Genomic DNA, 20,568 nt, shown 5'->3' on the forward strand with positions numbered 1-20,568 from the left:
AGCCGACAAATGGCAATGGCTTCTCATGCTGCTATTTTCATATGCTAATCATGCTAATGTTTTCATAGAGAGGCTAACATGTGTCTCTTTTTTTTCTGCTTTTCATTGGCTAGCTCTGCATCCAAACGTGAGCATAGAAAAATCAGCGAGTGACAAACAATAAAAACAATATGTATATATATATATATATACTTTGTCTATTGTAAAAAGATATTGTTCATTCATTTCTCACGCTGTTTTTCATATCCTAATAATGATCATATTTTCAGAGGGTGGCTAATACGCGTTCTGATCTAGCATTTGTTTCAGCCAGCGCCTCAACGTTAGAAGCTTTCTGAATATATATATTGCATTTTTCTGAATGCAATTTTGCTCGGCTAGTAACGGCTTGGTCGGACATTTTCCGAATATTTGCTCCATCCCAAAGCGCCACGGCGAAGCGTCTGAAGCAGCGCGTGTCGGATCGGTGGCCTGACAATTATCTGGCTGGCTGGCTGGCTGGCTGGCTGGCTGGCTGGCTGGAGAGGCCTGGCATTGAGTCGGCCGGCGAGAGATCAGAGGAGGGAGGCTCCCACGTCTGAATTAACAGGATGCGCATAGTTTGGCTGACATGTCACGTCTTAGCCGCGCTTGGCTGCGAATTCTTCCGTGAAGCCCCCTTTTCTGCTTCTTTCGCAAGCTCCCAATGAGGCCTTAAGCCCTTCGCCGCAAGATGAATGCTGAGTGCTAAATTAATTTCAGGCATTTTCTTTTGTGCGCTGACAAAAAAAAAGAAAAAGGAACGAGCAGGTTGCTCGGCGGCTTCCGCGGCCGTTGACAGACGCGTGTTTGCCCAGGTGTCAGGCCTCCCCGCTCTGCAGACAGCGCACGGCAAAAAAAAAGGGCCTTAATTGTACACAGCGCCTTCATTCAAGGCGGCTGGGAAAAGAATTCCGAAAAAAGTCATCGGACGGGGGACTAAATAGCGGCGCCCCTTGTTGAGATGTTGAAACATGCCCCCCTGCATTCAAGTGATGTAGCAGCAGCAGCAGCAGCAGCAGCAGCAGCAGCAATAAAAGGAAAAGCGCGCATTCAGTGGAAGACCAAAGGAAGATGTGCACTCAGCGGCCTTTTCATTAGGCACACCTGCACTATTTAACCACCTCCATCCAATACAGGATCCGCAATGGCTTATAAAAGGCTTTTCTAAACTGTTAATAAATTGCCTATTCCATTTTATGCCATGATTCTCCTCCACAAAAGACTCGCTCGCTACGTGGCAACTTTGCTTAAATAAGTTTGCACATTTGTATGGCATGATGAATTATGATTTAGCCTCATTATTTCATTGGATTATTAAGCCTTCACAATGAGTCCATAACTATCAAAAATGTGCTTATTACACTTTTCGTGGCCTGATCAGTTAAAAATGCCCCAGAAACCACTTGACTCACTATTTGGCAAGTGGGTATGACTGTCCGTGTTATTGTGTAGCCGCTCGCTATAACTTTATAAAGTCATTGCCATTCGTTAGCCGCTAAACTATTTATAAATAGTGCAGTCCTTTGTGACATGATGCAAGCTCACTATTTGGCAAGTCAATTAGGATGTAACAGGTTGTGCAGATGTACCTCGTGTTGTGGTTGTTGCTTTTAGCTAGCTAGCTAGCTAGCTAGCTAGCTAGCTAGCCAAGGTGTGTTTTGTTGGAGGTCGCGATCAAAAATAAACGTGCTTTGACGGCGCTCTCACTCTTTGCTTTGTGTGTGCACGTATTAGGCTGCTTGTTATGTCTGCATTTGGAGCACTGGGCTGAGTGATGGCTGCACACACAGCTGCTTGTTTGGTGGTTGTCCCTGAACTCCGTCTGGCCTTTTTTGGCTAAGCATTTGGGGCCAAGATGGCGCCGATTGGCACCGAGCAAGCCACGCGTTCCGCCGCACCGTTGCTTTCGAGCCTTGTCTGTCTATCTGCTTCTATTGTCAGTGGATTTATAGCATGCTGCTATTAGCGTGTTCACCCAAATGCTAATGTTAGTCACTCGTAGGTAGGTAGGGAGGGAGGGAGGGAGTGTCGCGGCTTGGGAACAAAACATCTCGGAGGAGGTCGTGTGCTCACACGCCAACATGTCTGCAAGTTTATATTTGCCTCTTTCCAGTTGATATAAGGGATCCCGAAGTAAGACGGCGGGAGAAATCCAGCGACTTGAAAGAGTTCCGGGACAAAAAAGGGCGGAGGGGTTTTGGGATCGGTTTTTCCACCGGCTGGGAAAGGAATCGGGATCCTTTGCCACTTCATTTGCCGGCCGGTCGGCCGGCCGCCTTTTTTGCCTTTCTTTTTTGAAATACTCGCGCATGGTTTTGTTTGTCTAAGCCGCCAACACAACAAAGTGCGGCGGGGCCATCAGCACCTTGAGCGAGTAAAAGCATTTGGCTTTTATGAGCTAAAGCCGCCTCCTATTTGTTTTGCCACAATAGGGAAAAAGGACTTTTCAAAACGTGTGTGTGCGCAGGATGACATGAAAGAGCCGCGCAAATGAATTGAATGTTGTTGTTTTTTCCATTGAAGAAGGAGGAGGAAAGGAAAGGAAAGGAAAGGAAAGGAAAGGAAAGGAAAGGAAAGGAAAGGAAAGGAAAGGAAAGGAAAGGAAAGGAAAGGAAAGGAAAGGAAAGGAAAGGAAAGGAAAGGAAAGGAAAGGAAAGGAAAGGAAAGGAAAGGAAAGGAAAGGAAAGGAAAGGAAAGGAAAGGAAAGGAGGGCCGATGGGATCAGAGGCCTCGTTTTCCCACAAGCCTCGGCGCAGGTGATTCATCACGGCGCTCTGTCAAAGGAGCTTTCCACAACATGAGACGAACAATGACACTGTGATTGCGAGCGCGGCCGGCGGAGCCCTCGATTGAAAGATATCAGCCATACGCTCGCATCCACACACGAGAGAGGAGGAGGAGGAGGAGGAGGAGGAGGAGGAAATCCGAATGGGGCAAAAAGTTGTTCACGAGAGAGCGCGAGAGAGAGAGAGAGAGAGAGAGAGAGAGAGAGAGAGAGAGGGAGAGAGAGAGAGAGAGAGAGAGGGAAGAGCGGTGGAATTACCTACAAACATAAACGCATCGTTTGATAGTCAGCACTCGAGCAGCCGATATCTTTGGAAAAGACAATTCGATTATCAACGTCATCCAAATATGAAACAATAATGGTATTTATAGCGTGCACAGAATATCATTTGGTGCGTATTGTTATAACGAAGGGAAATACAGGGGCCTCGGGATGGAGCCCTGAGGATCGCTTGTACGAAAAACTTGTCTGGGATATCAATTCAGCTCATTCTAAAAAGGACCTGGATGCTGGCAAATTTCTTTCTGTCTTTCTTTCTTTCTTTCTTTCTTTCTTTCTTTCTTTCTTTCTTTCTTTCTTTCTTTCTTTCTTTCTTTCTTTCTTTCTTTCTTTCTTTCTTTCTTTCTTTCTTTCTTTCTTTCTTTCTTTCTTTCTTTCTTTCTGTCTGTCTTTCTTTCTTTCTGTCTGTCTGTCTGTCTGTCTGTCTGTCTGTCTGTCTTTCTGTCTGTCTGTCTGTCTGTCTGTCTGTCTGTCTGTCTGTCTGTCTGTCTGTCTGTCTGTCTGTCTGTCTGTCTTTCTTTCTTTCTTTCTTTCTTTCTTTCTTTCTTTCTTTCTTTCTTTCTGTCTTTCTTTCTTTCTTTCTTTCTTTCTTTCTTTCTTTCTTTCTTTCTTTCTTTCTTTCTTTCTTTCTCTCTCTCTCTCCGTTCCCAAGCGTTACCTCAGCTCATTAGCTCAAATGCTATTTACACTGCGGGACGGGACGGGACGGGACGGGACGGAAGCAGCATTACCCCGCCGTCAATATCAGCACTTTAGGCTCGTAAAACGCTGGCCTGTCATTGAGGGAATCTCTAATTGCCGGTGACAACGACTAATATTACGGGGCCGGGCCGGGCCGGGCCGGGCCCACTCTCACTACTTGCAAAAAGCACCTCCTCGCCCGCCAATACATTTCATCAGGGCGAGTGCACAGACATTTGAGTTAGTCCATATACACGCACACAAATGACATATGGCTTCATTTCCTCGTGCAACCAAAAACGCTCAGTCAATCAAACGCTATCTATGTAATACCTTGGCGGATAAAATCAAATAAGACAAGTCAATATTCATCGCGCCATCACGGGGAGGCAGTTAACCTGTAATTACACCCAGCCAAATATAGAATTATCAAAGATGTTGGACGTGTGTCATAAGGGGAGGGGGGGGGGCGTGCGAGGACACGTCGGGTGTTATGAAAACACAGGCTTTCCTTGTGACGGCAGAGCTGGCAACCTCCCGTGATTTCCCAGCCCACTGCCCAAGAAAAAGCACAACATTCATTATTGAGCGAGTTCCACAGGAAGCCAGATGTGTGATACGGAGGATGGAGACCAAGACGCTCTGTAATTGCTTCTTTCCTGCATGCAGCCTGATGCAAAAAAAAAAGGGAGACCATCCCGAGATGCACATTTAGAGTGTGAAGCAAAATGATGAAAAAAAAAATCTAAATTAGCGCCACATTCAAAAGTTGTGAAAGGTTGCGGAATTGCAACAATGGAGGCTGAGATGCTTAATTATACCAAATGCGTGTGTGTGTGTGTGTGTGTGTGTGGTGCGCATGTGCACTCAGGTTTAAGAGGCGATGATGTAATATCCAAACTGTTTTTATCTCAAGATGAGCATTACATCATTGCGAGCGAGCGAGCGAGCGAGCGAGGTGGAGACGAGTGAACCAGCAAAGAGAGAGTCCCATGACTCCAAAGGATGGTCCGGGGGCCCCTATTGAGTCATTTGGAATGACAGGTAACAATGTTCATGTCATTCAAAATGTGACTTATCCAGTTTTCTGATGGACGACAGGCTTCATCACAAATATTCATAAGTAGCAAAGCCAATGGTGAAAAATGAAGAAGAAAAAAACAAGACAAATAGCACTGCTCAAAATGACTACAAACAAATGAAATGTCGCAAATATAGTCTTTTGCGTCTTGTGATTTTCTAGCTGATGTTTGTACCTTGGCCACTAGGGGGCAGTAATACACATACAGAAATACAACTTGGTGAAACAGGAGGATAAAGAATATATTCCTGCAAATGTTGTTGAATTATTGTCATCGCGCAACATCTAATGAGAGTTTTGAGTGCCCCGAGCGAACCAAAACGCATCCTGTCTTCAAAAGACTGGCGCTTCAAAAATGATCATCTGTGTGAAAACTTCACAGCGGCCCTTCAAAGAAAAAAAATAAACACCCCCCAAAGAAAAGTGTGGCTGACGGTGTGCAGGAGGAGGCCTCCTGTAATTGGGCCACTCCCTACCTGCCTCCCTCCCTCCCTCCCTCCTTCATGGAAGACTACATCAAAAGATTACCGATTACAATTTCAAGTCAAACATAAGCAGTGATGATCACAAGATGCTCAAGCGCCGGAAAGACAAATGAACATCGCAGGAAAGCGCAGGCAAGGCACCCGCTCGGTCGCTCGGGCGGTCGGGCGCTCGGGCGGTCGCTCGGGACAGCGCTTCGACGTGTGGACGAGCTGCCACGCTGCCACTTAAAGAAAGAGCACGCTCATAATTCACCCGCCGTGACCATCTGACGTCAGCGAGAAGAAACCACATGTAGCAAAGTTTAGCGGCGGCAATCCCCCGACCGACAATCACCCAGGCAGCCGCGCAGGCAGGCAGCCAGGCAGCCACGCAGGCAGGCAGGCAGCCACGCAGGCAGGCAGCCAGGCAGCCACGCAGGCAGGCGCCTTGCAATTAAACTGACTTTCTTCTTAGGAAAACAGCCATCCTCAATCATAATAATGAGAAGAAGCCTTCATTTGATAAAAGCACCTCTCGCCGTGTCTGCAGGCTAGCTTACACGCAGAGGGAAAAAAATCATTAGCCACAGCTGGCGAAAAACAAAAACAATGCTCATTTTTCAAATGAATATCAAGCCCGACCGACTGACTGACTCCAATTGATCGATCTGGGTGTGACTCGAGTTGCGGAAAGGCGCAAGTGGGCCGTGACTCATCAGAAACGTTGCTCAGCGTTCCGTCATGACTTGGCAAATAATTGCCAGCCGGGAGGAGGTGCTGGTGGCGACGTTAACGCTGGGGTTTTGACCTTGTCTGCAGACTACAATAGGAAAGTCACAGCGCCAGTGTGCGTGTGCGTGTGTGTGTGCGTGTGTGTGTGTGTGCTGCGTCACACGACAGACCTTCTAAATCACGCGCCGCAAATGTTTTAATCTCACAAATTGCTTTCTTTGCTTTTCCGCCCACGAGTGTCTTCTCTAGCTCTCTCTCTCTCTCACACACTCGGTCGGAACGGGAGGTGATGTCACCGTCTCATCCTCTTAGCAAGGCACCACCACGCCACGCCGTATATGGTACGGGATGGACGGACGGATGGAAGCGGCACCTAATGGTTCCCAAATCGAATCACGGCGCTCTCTCCCGAGCGAGTCCGACAGCTCGCTACCCGATTCCAGCCGCAGAAACGTGAAAACGCTGCATTGAGCTTTTCCATATGGGTCCAGGTTGCAAAAGGGTTTGAGGCCGAGGCCCGAGAAGAGTCGTCGGCTTTGGTTTAGCCACATTTTTGGTTGTCTATGATGAGCAGAGCCAGAAAAAGGCAGATTTGCTCACACCTTCCAGATGTATTTTTGGAAAAGCAAGATTCGTTAGGCACATATGCTGCCATTCTTCCTGTTCAGACTGTCGGCGTGGCGCTCTACATCCGCCCGCCGCCACCGCCGCACGGATCAGCGCCTCTGTAAGGCTGGCCTGGAGCAGCCTCTTGTTCCCCGCCCGGCTTTAACATTCCAGGTACACGGAGGAGAGAGAGAGAGAGAGAGAGAGAGAGAGAGAGAGAGAGAGAGAGAGAGAGAGAGAGAGAGAGAGAAAAGCCGGGCCTCCTTCCTGTGGCTCGCCTTGCGTGGTGCCGAGTGACACGCGTCCGCTCGTCTCTCAGGCGCGTAATCAATGGGCTAATTGGTGTCGGAGGGTCGGCCGCTGCTGAAGCGTCCCCTCCTCTTTCGTTGGCTCGTTCATCTCTGTCACGCTGACTGGCGGCACGCTGCATTAGCGTGCACACAAGCAGCAGCGGCGGCCTTTGTTCATCTCTTTCCTCCCCGTGCCATGAATCATACACAAGGGTGAGGCTCAATGTTGGTTTCCGTCGGTGAGCGCCGCCGAAGCTCAGCAAGAGCAAGAGCAAGAGCAAAGTTCGCCTCGTCGGCGGCGGCCACGACAAATAGTTTGCTACGTGCCTTGATGACATTTGCTTCTGTTGGCTTACGGAGCGTGGCTACTTTTGCCTGAGCTCATACGCTCACATATACATATCTATTAGGGTTGCACAATCGATCAAAAAACGACACATTAGCATATCGCAAACCAATGCTCCATTCTCGTGCAAGCGCATGCGCTATCCATATCGAGGTACGGAATATAAAGTTAGCGCCCCAAAAGTCTTTCAAAACGTGTGCCTTCCAAACACGTACACAAGCCGTGTCATTCCGCTTTTGATAGTACAAATAACAGGCAGGCAGGGCAATGAGTCGGGGAAAAAAGCTGCAGGAAGAGCATGAGAGAAAAAAAACAAAACACCACGCAAAAGAACAATTGACGTGATTCCTATTCTGCATGCTGCTCAAGTGCGAGGCCCTTTCCACGCGGGGTGCCAATCAAGCCGTGATTAGACATGGCTGGCTGATGGCGGCAGGCGGACCTCTCACTAGTACTCGCCTCTTTTTTGATTGCGGAAAAATAAGAAAAAAAAAAAAAAGCCTACTTCACTTTGACTCTCGGGATGTGAAGGAAAGCGCACGGGAGGAGCAGGACGTTAAATTGGGCCCCCGGTGCCCCCTATAGGCCCCCCAAATCATCTGCGTGGGAGCGACATACCACATCCCTGTCTTTTAAGACACTTTGATGGTTTTCTGCTTCCATGGTGTGCCTGGACAGAAACGCCACCGGAAGCTCAGGCCTAACCCGGGAAGATGTACCTATCTGCCGAGAGTCCGTCCGGGCAGGCGCGTCATCGAGTCACTCGCTACCTCGCCTCGTTCGTACACACGCCTGGGCGTTTGCTATGTTAAAATATGAGTCAGGGCAAAATCTTTTCCGACAAAGAGCGCGGTAGAAAAAGGCAGAAAAACGAGTGCAGGAATAAGCGGGTTGCATAAGTGTACACCCCCTCTTACAAGAGGGAATGTCTATTTTTGAAACTCTGAACCTTTGTGAAATGTCATCTGATTTATGACAAGAATGTGGCATTTGAACAGGGGTGTGTAGACTTTGCATACCCATGCAGTCTAAAATATGGGAATATTATCATTGCGGTAATTGCCTCTCCTTCTACGGCACGCTAATGCTCTTAACATAGTTGAGTGCTGAGCCGCAATTAGCATTCACGCTGCAATAAAGACAAAAAGCCTCACGGACCCCGTGCACCCTTTGACACGAACAAATACCGTGCTCTCTCATTTTCAACGGAATGGCCATGAGAATCATCACAACATATCACAACAAGCAAGCCTCAGATCTATGGGCATGTGTAACGATGTCCCCTAGTGGCCGTGGGCTGGGCTACATAGCCAGCCGACCAACGCTCCTTTTCGACTGCGCACAAATTACAAATCGAACGGCACGTATATTAAGATCCGTGTCAAGCTTACCAATACGGCGCTGCTACTGAAGAGCAATGGAAATGATATCATTTTTTTTCTCAATAAAAGTCGGCAACCCAAAGAAAATCGCACTTGGCTAACTGAAATAGTCATTCGATGGCTTCGAATGTGTTGCTAGCAAGCGTCATGAAAACAAACGGAGAAATAATCATGAAACAAAGTGTCAACAGATCAATTCAACATCAGCAATAAAATGATAGCGTTTCGTAACAGAACGGGAGGAAGGAGAAGAAGGAGAAGAAGAAGAAGAAGAAGAAGAAATTGCCGCCCGCACACGCACCACTTCAATGACGAGCGACGACGGCGGCGGCCTTAATTCCTCTTTTTACGGGCAGAGCGCCCGGCCGGGGTCAGAGTACGAGCAGATAAGAGGGAAAGCGCAAGCAGAAAGTCCAAGATGATATGATTCAACGTAGCGACTGGCCATCACAATTCTCAAGAGCCAGCGTTTTCACTGTCACTGGCCGCATTCCGACCCAGCGAGCACTTTTCTCCAAAAGCACCAAAGTCAGAACATTCAACAGGTTTTTGTGTGCTCAGCCTCCAGTCTAGCAAGCGGGTGAGCTTTTATGCACCCCCGTGTCACTTTTCGGGGCAAGCGGGAGGATTTTTGCAAAAAGGCACCGAATGCTGAACGGGGGATTTTGGGGGAAATAACCCTTTGACCTTTTCAGCAGCTCCCAGGGCAGGCAAAAAAAGAAGCGGATGCTAACGTGCGCGCTGCATGCCCAACCAGCAGGGTGGCGCTCTAGGCTGTAATCCTGAATCAGGCAAAGTCTGGCAATGTAATAGAAATGACCTTTTGATGATCACCTTACGACGTCAAACACCTGCACGTGCTCGGCCGCCTTCCTGTGATCCTACCTCTGGCTTCTGATGTCCTCTGCCTGCCTTTGCTAAACTTCCCTGGCCTGCCCTGCCCTGCCCTGCCCTGCCCTGCCCTGCAGTCGGGAAAACCTTCGAGCTTTTTCTTTTTTTTTCTTCCCCTTTTCTTTCTTTAGCTTGGAGGCAGGAAAGATAAAGGGTGCGTGTGAGGAGTTTCCCAGCTGCAGCAGACGTTCACCTGGTCCGAAACAGGGCGGGCGTTTCTTATCGGCCCGCTCGCTGCCAGCGTAGCCCAGACCCGAGCCTATTTCCAATGTAACGATCACAACTCGTTGCTACGTGGCTAAATGTCAGCATTGGAGCGACTTTGAAGACGAGATGAAGAGGCCCTCCCTCGTCTTCCTTCCTATTTGCTGTAGCTGACCTCTGGCGGATGACGCCAACAAATATGGCGACTTGCCCCGACATGCCCCGTCCGTCCCAGCTAGCGCGCCTCGCGTAGCCGCAATTTCTTGTTTGAATTGTACCAACTTCTCAAAAGCTTGTGTGTTGTTTTGGAGGAAAGCCGCTTTGGGATTAGTGCCGCTTTACAGAGCGCAACGCTGAAGCAAAAACACTCGCAAGACGGCGTGTTACAACTAATTTAGAGTCAACATCCTTTTGACGCGCCGCCGCCACCGCCGCTATTGGAAGCCACGAAAAGCAATGTTTTGTTAGGGCGCCCTGGAAGCTTGCAAAGATTGCTCCTGCTTTGTGGCTAAAACATTGTTCGCTAAGCCTCATAATAGTGCAGGTGAGCGGCTAATGTGGCTAGCGTGTGAGCTAGCCTAGCATTTGCCTTTTCACATGTGTTGGCTTTTTTTATTTGGAAAAAAATCAACATCAATTCCAGATCATAAATATGCGGTTGCATTTTGTCCCGCGGGAGCTTGCTACCTAGCACCATTTGACTTTGAATAGAACATCCCAGTCATATTTACCCTCTACTGTAAAAATGAAATGTCTATAGATAAAACACTTTGCGTATTCCTAAAGGATTTTGACGATTCATATGGAGCCTACCTAACGAAACGCTGGCTAGCTTGTGAACCAAGAAACATTTTCGATTGCGTACATTTTGGTGAAAATTCTACTCTTGAATGTTTGAGAGTTTTTTGTCAAATGTAACAGGTGTCAGTCATGGGCTGACTCACTTACAGAGTGCACACACAGACACACATGTGCACACACAGACACACATGCGCACACACGCACACACACACACACACACACACACACACACACACACTCTGTAGCCCAACCCCCTGGCCCTCTTTCACCTGGGTTCAAAGTGGCTGTGGCTGTCTAGCCTTGGCGTTTAATGTTTAAGTATTGGGAGCGGCCCCGAGGAGAGCAAATAAAAAGCCTTTACACATGCCGGATAGCTGTGATTCCAACATTTACTGTATTGTGACATTCCCATTGTGAGGGGCGCGCGCACACCGCTGCTGCCGCCGCCGCCGCCGCCGCCGCCGCCGCCGCCGCCGCCGCCGCCGCCGCCGCCGTCCTTTTTGCCTTCAACTCTCCAGGGGCAAAAGAATGTTCGGGCAAGGTGAAAAGCAGAAGCGGCAACTCAAACTCCACGGCAGATGTTAAAAAGAAATGGGTGATGTCATTTGATTTCTCGATTCAAAATGAGGGAAAAATGAAATAGCCACGGCTTTGCTAAATGCTCATTTGGAAAGAGTACAGTATTTCGACTCGGTTACTTCTCACAAGACAAAGAGGAAAGCCTATTTGCCGCCAAGACAAACAACCCGGAAAGCCCGATACCACTACCATGTTTGCGCGCCATTATTGCCGCACTCCTAATCCGTCTAACAATGTTCCAAAACATTCCGACACGAGGAGGCTTTAAGGTGCTAATTGGGAGCAGGAGGAGGTGAAGACGACTCAAGTCATGTCAACAGCGCTAGCTTCAAACAAATGATTGCTCAAAATGTCAGCGAGCTCAGCCACCGCACCGGGCGGGCAATCACAAGCCAACACTGCTAGCCAATGCTAATGAGGACACATTTCAATGCAGCTCTTCTTACCTTTGCTCTTCTGCATTTCCCCGCCCCGCGCTTGCTCGAAAGTGCCTTTGGATCTTCACCCGACCGAGCTGATCACGGGCGGAGAAACTGCGTGTGGGGGCCATGACAGTGCCGAGTTTCTCCAGTTTCCATACCATGCCCTCTCAAATGTTCATTGGTTGACTTGATACTATGCTTGCTTGTCTGATTGTTAAAAAGTTGAAAAGAGATGCGTTCAGAGAAAAGAAGCAAAAGTGGATTAGCCGTCACACACACAAACGGTGTAATAATCCGACCTCAATCCCTCAACGAGTGTTTGTGGGGAAGCAGCCTCCAAAACAAAAGTGGGGGTTGCACCCCAGCCCAATAGGTGGCAACAATGAGCACTGGAATTACACCCATGCTCCAACTCCAGGAGATAAATGTGAGCTAGCACTTTTTGCTTCAAAGGTCAGGCGCATTTGCTATGTACTTTTTGGACGTAGTCACACGTTACAATAAAGAAGGTTCTACTCCAGGCGGCCAGCACTAACTTTCATATTAAGGAGAAGTAGCGCATTGGGTCGAATGTGGCCACAACCTGGCAGACCTCCGCCAAGGCAGAAGGAAAACGCCAATGGATTCATCACATCATGAACATTTTGAAATTGCTTTTCATTCCACTCCATTGTCCCCCAGGGCATCATCACTGCAGCGTCTCAATGGGATGGAGGGAGGGGAATAAGAAATCCAACAATCCAGCCACCGCTTGCCAAGCGTGCGCCATCTTTTGGCGGCGGCGGCGGCGGCGGACTACGTGGGCGAGTGGCAGGTTGGTCGGCGAGCCAACGTGGAGGTCGGCCAGGGTGAGCTTTAATGAGACGCAAAGACTGCCATCCAAATCATGCACACGCTTCCTGTTATGCTAGTATAGCTTGGCTATAGCCAAGCCTATAAGTATTGGCTTACATTGAGTCAAGATCCTTAATTCAATGGGCTTTTACAATAAATAAATAAAGTCTTTTTGTGAATGTTCTTTTAATCTGCTTTGAGATAATTGGATGATGATGATGAGGAGGAGGAGGAGGAGGAGGAGGAGGAGGAGGAGGAGGAGGAGGAGGAGGAGGAGGAGGAGGAGGACAACTACTGGTGTAGACCACAAGTAGAATTCAGAGCAAATGAATCAAGTGCTCGCTAATGGGGATTGAGAGAGAGACTTGGTTGCTTTTTTGGGTGGCTTTGACGCGCGTACGTGCGCAACGAGGGCGCGCGCAGCTTTGGAGTTGTCCCGTTCTGCCACTTTTGCAACATTTGGAACATTTTGGGCTTTCCAAAAAGAGCCGTGCGTGAAGGTTCACGGGGGTAGAGCGGCAAAATGGCGCTTTTTTATAATTGCTGTTTTCCCATGGAGGAGCCCCTCCCTCCCTCCCTCCCTCCCTCCCTCCCTCTCTGCCTCCCTCCCTCCCTCCCTCCCAGCGACGCAACACGCAGGTGGAAGGAAGGAAGGAATCTTTGCTTTTTGTGAGTGGGTTGGTGTGGGCTAACATGCAGAGGGCGAGCCAATCAAGTCCCTCCCTCCCTTGCTATAGATCGCTGCTATAATACAAAGCAGTAAAAAGCGGGTCGCCTCACACAAGCGGCTGCAGCTCGACTTGAACATCCGACGGGTTTGGTTTTTTTTTTCCTCATTATTTCATTTGGTTTCAGCTTGCTCCTTTAGAAGAGCAAAGAAGAAGAAGAGGGCAAAAAAAAAAAGCCTCCTTGGATGTTCTTCCCCTTCCCGTGCCATTCATTTCCGCACCTGCTGCCGTAGAAGAGAACCGGAGGGGGGCGAGCGACAAGGGCACCGAGAGAGCCGGCAAAGGCGCACCGAGTGGCGGCCGGCCACCTCCTGAAGGACACACACACGCACACGCACACACACACACACACACACACACCTTCTCCCTCCTCCTCCCTCCCCCCCTCCCCACCCTGTTCATCAACATGCTGCTGTGGATCAGAATAGTCCTGGTCGCCGTCGTCTGCTCGTCCTTGGCCGTGTCACCCGGTATGGGATGCGGACCGGGCCGGGGCTATGGCCGCAGGAGGCACCCCAAGAAGCTGACACCTCTCGCCTACAAGCAGTTCATCCCCAACGTGGCCGAGAAGACCCTGGGGGCGAGCGGCCGCTACGAGGGCAAAATCACGCGCAACTCGGAGCGATTCAAAGAGCTCACGCCCAATTACAACACGGACATCATCTTCAAGGATGAGGAGAACACCGGCGCCGACCGGCTCATGACTCAGGTAAGGTGGGTGCACGCGCGCGCCCTGCTGCACGCACGCACGCACGCACGCTGCAGCGCGGCGCGGCGCGGCGCCACCGAGCCGCCTTTTCTCCCCACTCCGTGAACGCACCATCCCCTGTCAGCTTGATTGCGCACCTCCAAAGTGAAGTCTTTTAGCCCCCTGGTGAACTCTACGCATTATCCACGGCTACGCGCAGCCGAAACCGACCCCGCACTTTTTATTTATTTATATCATATCTCATTTTATTCCCCACATATATATATATATATATATTCATATATACACAGAGAGAGAGAGAGAGAGAGAGAGAGAGACAGAGACAGAGACAGAGACAGAGACAGAGAGAGAGAGAGAGAGACAGAGACAGAGAGAGAGAGAGAGAGAGAGAGAGAGAGAGAGAGAGAGAGAGAGAGAGAGAGAGAGAGAGAGAGAGAGAGAGAGATGAAAAAAAGTATCAACGCGCATGCAGACAGTCAGGGACGCTCGGCCTTCATGCTTGGTGACAGTGGACTTAAAATATTCATGCGCAAGCCTTGTTCCTCGTATCTATATTTGTATCCTCCTCCAGCTTCTCCCTATTAAAATAAAAGCAAGGTGGGCATAATTTGGAGTCAAATGCGCGGAGATTTAGAGTAAAGGTGGCTTTTTTTTTTCTTTTCCTTTTTTGCGCCATTTGAACGGGTGGGGGTGGGCGGTTCTCGGGTCCGGGTCACCATGCATCAAGGCGCAAATTGATAGAAAAGGACATTTTTTGGGGACGTGTTTTTCCTGCTGGTGAATTATTTACGAGGTCGATTTGGCTCGTCGTGGTCCTGATGGGGATGCTGATGGTCCTGATGAGGGCCACACGCGAGCTAAGGAGTCGAGATGAAATATTCACTGTGCGTGCGTGCGTGCGTGCGTGCATGCGCTCGCTCGGTCGCTCCCTCTAGTCTTACTCCCGCGGTTCTACCCCCCCATCATCGCGACTCCTCTCGGCGCAGGAGCCGTGCACGCACGCACGGACGCACGCACGCACGGACGCACGCTCGCACGCACGCCCCATCCCGGGACGGACGCAAAATTGTGGCCCACGATCTGAGTGTCTGCGATCATTGATGAGAAGAGCACAACTCCACGCTGGGCGTATTTGACGGTTGCGATATCTGTCGCTTTTGCGTGTTCTCGCGCTTTTTGCGGTGGAAAGCCAGCCACTAAAGCCGCGAGTGGGCCTCTCCCGCTGAATAGTTGCAGTCAAGAGCAAAAAGGAGCTACTTTGTTTGTCCGCGGCATAAGCGCGGTCACATGGGGATTATTAAGGCTACAGTGGCGGTGTTGCGCGGCTTTACGCACGGAGCCGCTCGCAGTGGGACGTTTGCGCATGCACAGGAATTTACGCATGAACGTAGGAGAGCTTATCAGTGCATTTTGTGTTCGCTCGCGGACGGACGCGAGCGGAACGGTCATCGTAAGCTTGCTGAACAGAGCGCACTAAATGAAGTCATCAGTCGCTTCCTTTCAGCCTATACACAAGGAGCGCACTAAATGAAGTCATCAGTCATTCAGCCTATACACAAGTGTTCGTTTGCGTTCTTGTTTTATGATCAAGTCGAGCTTCATTGACAGGAGCTAATTAAGCGTGAGATCATCTCGCCCGGCTTGTCAAAACGGCTGTTTGCGCTGACAGGTATAGCTGAGAAGGGTTTCCTCCGACCAAATCATTTGTCAAGCAGATTAAGAGCTTGGCTGTTGGACAACTTGAACCCCCTCCTTTCCCATGCAAGCGCAAAGTCCTTACGGTGGCTGAGCAGAATTTGGCTTGATTTGCGGCACACGACCTGATGAATTAATAAATAGGGAATGTGTCCCCCCCCCCCCCCTTCTGCGTTTATATGCAGTGCATTCTACAAGTGTGATATGCTCATAAAGGTGATAGAAGTGTGCGGACTGTTGGAGAGAAAGGGACCTTGTGGACACTCTGTCAGTCAGCAGGCGACTTAAGGAGGCGCGTCCCCCCCCCCCCCCCCCCGGCCAGAAGAATAAAAGTGGTCCCTGAAAAGCCTCTTTGTGATGTTTTAATTTGACATATCGTTCGACTATGCAAAAAAAAAGAAGAAAGAGTTGTCTTGGAGAAGCATCCTCGCCTTTATTTATTGATTATAAATGTATACCTGCTGCCCTTATAAAACGAGTCGTGCCGCGTTCAGTGGCACATAAACAGGGAAATAGAGAAGAAGAAAAAAAAAGGTCGCTCGCACCTTCTCATGCAGACCGACACGTTATAGAGCAGTGAAGCGAATGTGGGCTCTTATCAATATTTCATCGTGGGCTTCCCCCCGCCCCTGTATCCGAGATGTGCCCTCTGACGCCGAGAAATGAAAATGCAAGCTCACATTTAAACATCACACCAGCAGCTCATCCATGCAGACAGAGAAGGGAAGGAAAGGAACATCTTTTGGATACCATTCACGCATGCACGGGTTTCTAACTGCACAAGCTTCATTTTCCAGTCCAAATTGTTACAGGCATGACAAGGCTACCAACAGCCCCTTTTCTGTAAGTACATTCCCAAGCTGTAAACCCCAAAGAGGCTAGCTAGCGACGCTACGGTATGATACACTATAGGGCACAGCTGGTGGGTGCCTATTTGGGCTCCTCCAGATGCTGACATTTGAAGGTTCAGGTTAATAAAGACAACTCATCCATCCATCCATCCATCCATCCATCCATCCATCCGTCCGTCCGTCCGTCCGTCCATCCATCCATCCATCCATCCATCCATCCATCCATCCATCCATCCATCCATCCATCCATCCATCCATCCATCCTTTGTCTCGTCCTCAGCGGTGCAAAGACAAGCTGAACTCGCTGGCCATCTCAGTGATGAACCAGTGGCCCGGCGTCAAGCTGCGGGTCACCGAGGGCTGGGACGAGGACGGCCACCATTTCGAGGAGTCCCTCCACTACGAGGGCCGGGCGGTGGACATCACAACGTCGGACCGAGACAAGAGCAAGTACGGCACGCTGTCCAGGCTGGCGGTGGAGGCCGGCTTCGACTGGGTCTACTACGAATCCAAAGCCCACATTCACTGCTCGGTCAAAGCAGGTACGTCGCACGCGTTTGAAATCGCACCAAACTCTTATCGTCGTTGTTGTTATCATTAGGAGCACGGAGTTTCACACTGCGGTTGCGGTGAAAAAAGAAAATGGCCAATACTCTGTTGTTTTTTTCATTGTCTGAAGTCTTGAACTGACCTGCTGACCTGATGGATCCCCTATGAATCATTCAGAACACACTCTGTGAGATCATAATGTGGGCGGGGCACCAACGTGTCATTTGGGGGTCAGGCCACTTGCCATCTATCCAACAATGTCCAATCGCTAGGGCCAAATCTGGTTTGCGGGTTGCCACCTTATTTCGTGTCTGGCAATCTCCAAAGAAGATTAAAAGGCCCCCAAATTCTGAGCACAACTCCAGCCCCCCCCCCCCACCCCCTCACTTTCCCTCCTCCTAGAAACTGGTATGTGAAGAGCTCCCACCAAGGCCAAAATGATTGTCATCAAGACGAGTCACAAAGCAGCCAGCCGCGCAGGCAGGCAGGCAGGGGGACATGGGCGCGAGCAGTTAAGGAGTCCGGGGGCCCTCATTTAAATTCAAATCTACAAGTGGGGAGCCTCGCAGGGTAAATAGTCAGTGGTGAGTCGCCTGTTTGTGTGAATTGTCACATAGAGGTCCCTGCACCTGAGCAAATATAGAAGGGGAGGGGGCGGGGGGGGGGGGGGGAAGCGCATTTTGAATGACAATGGCTGCTCTTTATTGGTTTTCTTTTTAATTAAGAATAGATGAGCCTGGGCTTTTGGGGGCTCAGACTGTGTGGAGCGGGCCAATACGCATCGTGCACGGAGGGAGGGAATGCTCTTTTTTTTTTTCTTCAACTTTATTCAGGAACATTGCGCATAAACCTTGCGTGTCGGCTTCAAGGGGAAAATGTTCAAATTGAAGTTGAATTGAGCAGAGGTGATTTTCAGGAGGTCCAGGTACCTTTTACCATGCACGAGAGCCGCTTCATGGGAATCGAAACGAGGTCTTTGGCGATTCAAGATTTACTGTTGATGCTATTTTCTTGCTAACCAAAACAGCAGTAGCGACTCTGCAAAGCGTAGCGCGCTATGCTGTCAATGAGCTCTTCCAGCCCCGCCCCGCCCCGGGCTACATTCTGCTTTCACTTGATAAATAAATCATGTGCTTTCCAAAGTGCTCCCTCCGTCCATCTGCAGTTGAGTAAATGTAGCAAATACGCTCAAAGTCATGTCCAACTAACCAAGCAACCAAGCAACCAACCAACCAACGAACGGTGTGCACGTTGACAGAAAACTCGGTGGCGGCCAAGTCCGGAGGCTGCTTCCCGGCTACCTCCACGGTGAGCCTCCAGGACGGTTCCACCAAGCCGGTCGAGGACCTCCAGAGCGGGGACAAGGTCCTGGCGGCGGACGCCAGCGGCAAGCTCCTCTTCACGGACTTCCTCACGTTCATCGACCGAGACTCGAGCACGCGGCGTCTCTTCCACGTGGTGGAGACCGACGCCGGCCACCGGATCACGCTGACCGCCGCGCATCTCCTCTTCGTGGTCGACAACTCCACACGCGGAGCTTCGGCGGTGTTCGCCAGCCAGGTGCGGCCGGGTCAGGAGGTGCTGGTGCCGGACGGCGCGCGGCTCCGACCGGCAACCGTGGCGCGAATTTCCACCGAGGTACACGTCGGCTCTTACGCGCCGGTGACCGCGCAGGGCACGCTGGTGGTGGACCGGGTGCTCGCTTCCTGCTACGCCGTGGTGAACAGCCACGAACTGGCGCACTGGGCCCTGGCGCCGCTCCGGCTCACCTACTGGCTGTCATCGGTGCTCTCCTGCGCGCAGGCCCCGAACACTACGCACGAGGACGGCGTGCACTGGTACTCCAAAGTGCTCTATCACTTGGCAACGTGGCTCTTGGACCCCCGCGCCTTGCATCCACTCGGCGGCGGCGGGGGCGGCGGGGGCGGCGGCGGCGTGTCCAGCTGAAAGCAGACTTTTCCACACACAAAAACATAAATACAAGTCAAAATAAACGTAGGACTCTTCAGTAGATGAAATAACGATTAAAAGAGAAGGAAAAAAGAAGAAGAAGAAAAAAAAAAACTTCGACAAAGGCCCCATGCAGTTGGAGTTGATGATGGGATATTTATTATTATTGTTTCTGTGACTTTTCTATATGATGACGACGACGACGCGCCCCCCCTTTCAAAGAACGAACGGAGCCTTAAAAAGAAAGAGAGAGAGAGAGAGAGAGATAAAAACGTTTGAATAATTTATTCTCACATGAACTGATGGCTGCGGTGAAAAGTGCATAATCTATTTTTGTAAGTGTCCAATGCAAAACCAACAAACAAGAAAAGAAAAAACAGAGTCAATAATAGCAAAGAGAAAGAAGATGACGCTAACTCTTGACAGGTTGTAATGTTCATATATATATATATGTATATATATATGTATATATATATATATATATATATATACGAGTATGTGTGTGTGTTTGTGTGTGTGTGCGCGCCACTGACTGTTATATTTTGGGGGAAGAACAAACTTGCTGGGGTTCCATAAATTATATTTTTATACACAGAATTGTAAATTAGATTTTGACAGATCGCTACCGAATTTGAAATAGTGTAAAGATATGAGAATATATTTTAATTTAAATACAGTAGTATTGGGGAAGTGTTGGAAGACTAAAAAAAAAACTTTTTGGGGGGGTTGTCAGAGAGGGGCAGATATTCTGCCTCGTGTCTGCATTCTTTATTTTGTGTTGCAACCATTTTTGTTTTTATTCTTATCATGTTCGTTTTCCTTGGTGGAAAAAGAACCATTAAATGCAGATTCTGACAATTCGGTAACAGTTACAAGTCGTACTGTTTCATTGAATAAATTCATAAGTAACTCATGTACATGTACTAAAATGTAGTTTGATTATTTTCCACCATATTTTCAATAGTGATCATAGGGAAATAGTTTTCTACCGATGGTGTGTGTGTGTGCATATATATATATATATATATAAATATATGCGCGCGCACACACACACACACACATATATATATATATATATATATAGACAGCGCATACAACTTTGATGACAGGGCAATGTGTTGACAACAAATATCTAGAGTTTATTATTTATATGTTTATTACAAAGATATGATAAAGAAAACGTGTTCAAACTTGGGAGTTGTTATATGTCTCTGTTTGAATGGACGTCGGAACGGTGGTCTGCGAGAAAGGGCAAATAAATAAAGAAATAAATATAAATAAATAAATAAAAGAAGCCAACAACAACAACAACTACGTGTGGCTTCCAAAAATGGACATATTGCACTTGGAGAAACCTTTCGCGTGCTTGTGAAATGTGGAGCGCTCTCGTCAAATGTGACGAGTTTTGCCCTCTGCAAATAACCTCCCTCCATCCTTCCCTCCCTCCCGACACACACAAAGCGTGTTTGTTGGATCCGTCGGAACGCTTTACGGGCTCTTTGAAACCGACGTGACGACCTCAAACGTCACCAGATCGGCTGCAAAGTCGATGAAAGGGCCGTTGCGTTGAGGAGCGTATGGCGTTAAAAGTTTGCCGAACGTGACACCATGTGGAAGATAATGGTAGTGCAACATGGGGGAAAAAATAACATTTTATAAAACGAATAACAAAAAAACAAGCGACGCTG

At 49.1% G+C, this 20,568-nt stretch overlaps 1 protein-coding gene across 1 annotated transcript; it reads left to right on the plus strand.

Annotated features, from left to right (window-relative positions):
• Positions 1-13,151: 13,151 nt before the first annotated feature.
• On the plus strand, positions 13,152-20,031 carry shha (sonic hedgehog signaling molecule a). Its single transcript, XM_061266213.1, has 3 exons — positions 13,152-13,835; positions 16,662-16,923; positions 18,189-20,031. The coding sequence occupies exons 1-3, from the start codon at positions 13,533-13,535 to the stop codon at positions 18,875-18,877; spliced, it is 1,254 nt and encodes a 417-aa protein (XP_061122197.1). The 5' UTR covers positions 13,152-13,532; the 3' UTR covers positions 18,878-20,031.
• The last annotated feature ends 537 nt before the right edge of the window (positions 20,032-20,568 follow it).

This window comes from Syngnathus typhle, linkage group LG19 (genome assembly GCF_033458585.1).
Source record: "Syngnathus typhle isolate RoL2023-S1 ecotype Sweden linkage group LG19, RoL_Styp_1.0, whole genome shotgun sequence".
Taxonomy (NCBI): Eukaryota; Metazoa; Chordata; class Actinopteri; order Syngnathiformes; family Syngnathidae; genus Syngnathus; species Syngnathus typhle.

Bases quoted from the DNA above. Each gene is read 5' to 3' on its own strand.
- shha (XM_061266213.1), top strand. From the start codon at position 13,533: ATGCTGCTGTGGATCAGAATAGTCCTGGTCGCCGTCGTCTGCTCGTCC. The intron at 13,836-16,661 runs GTAAGGTGGGTG...TCTCGTCCTCAG, and splicing joins CCGACCGGCTCATGACTCAG to CGGTGCAAAGACAAGCTGAA. The intron at 16,924-18,188 runs GTACGTCGCACG...GCACGTTGACAG, and splicing joins TCACTGCTCGGTCAAAGCAG to AAAACTCGGTGGCGGCCAAG.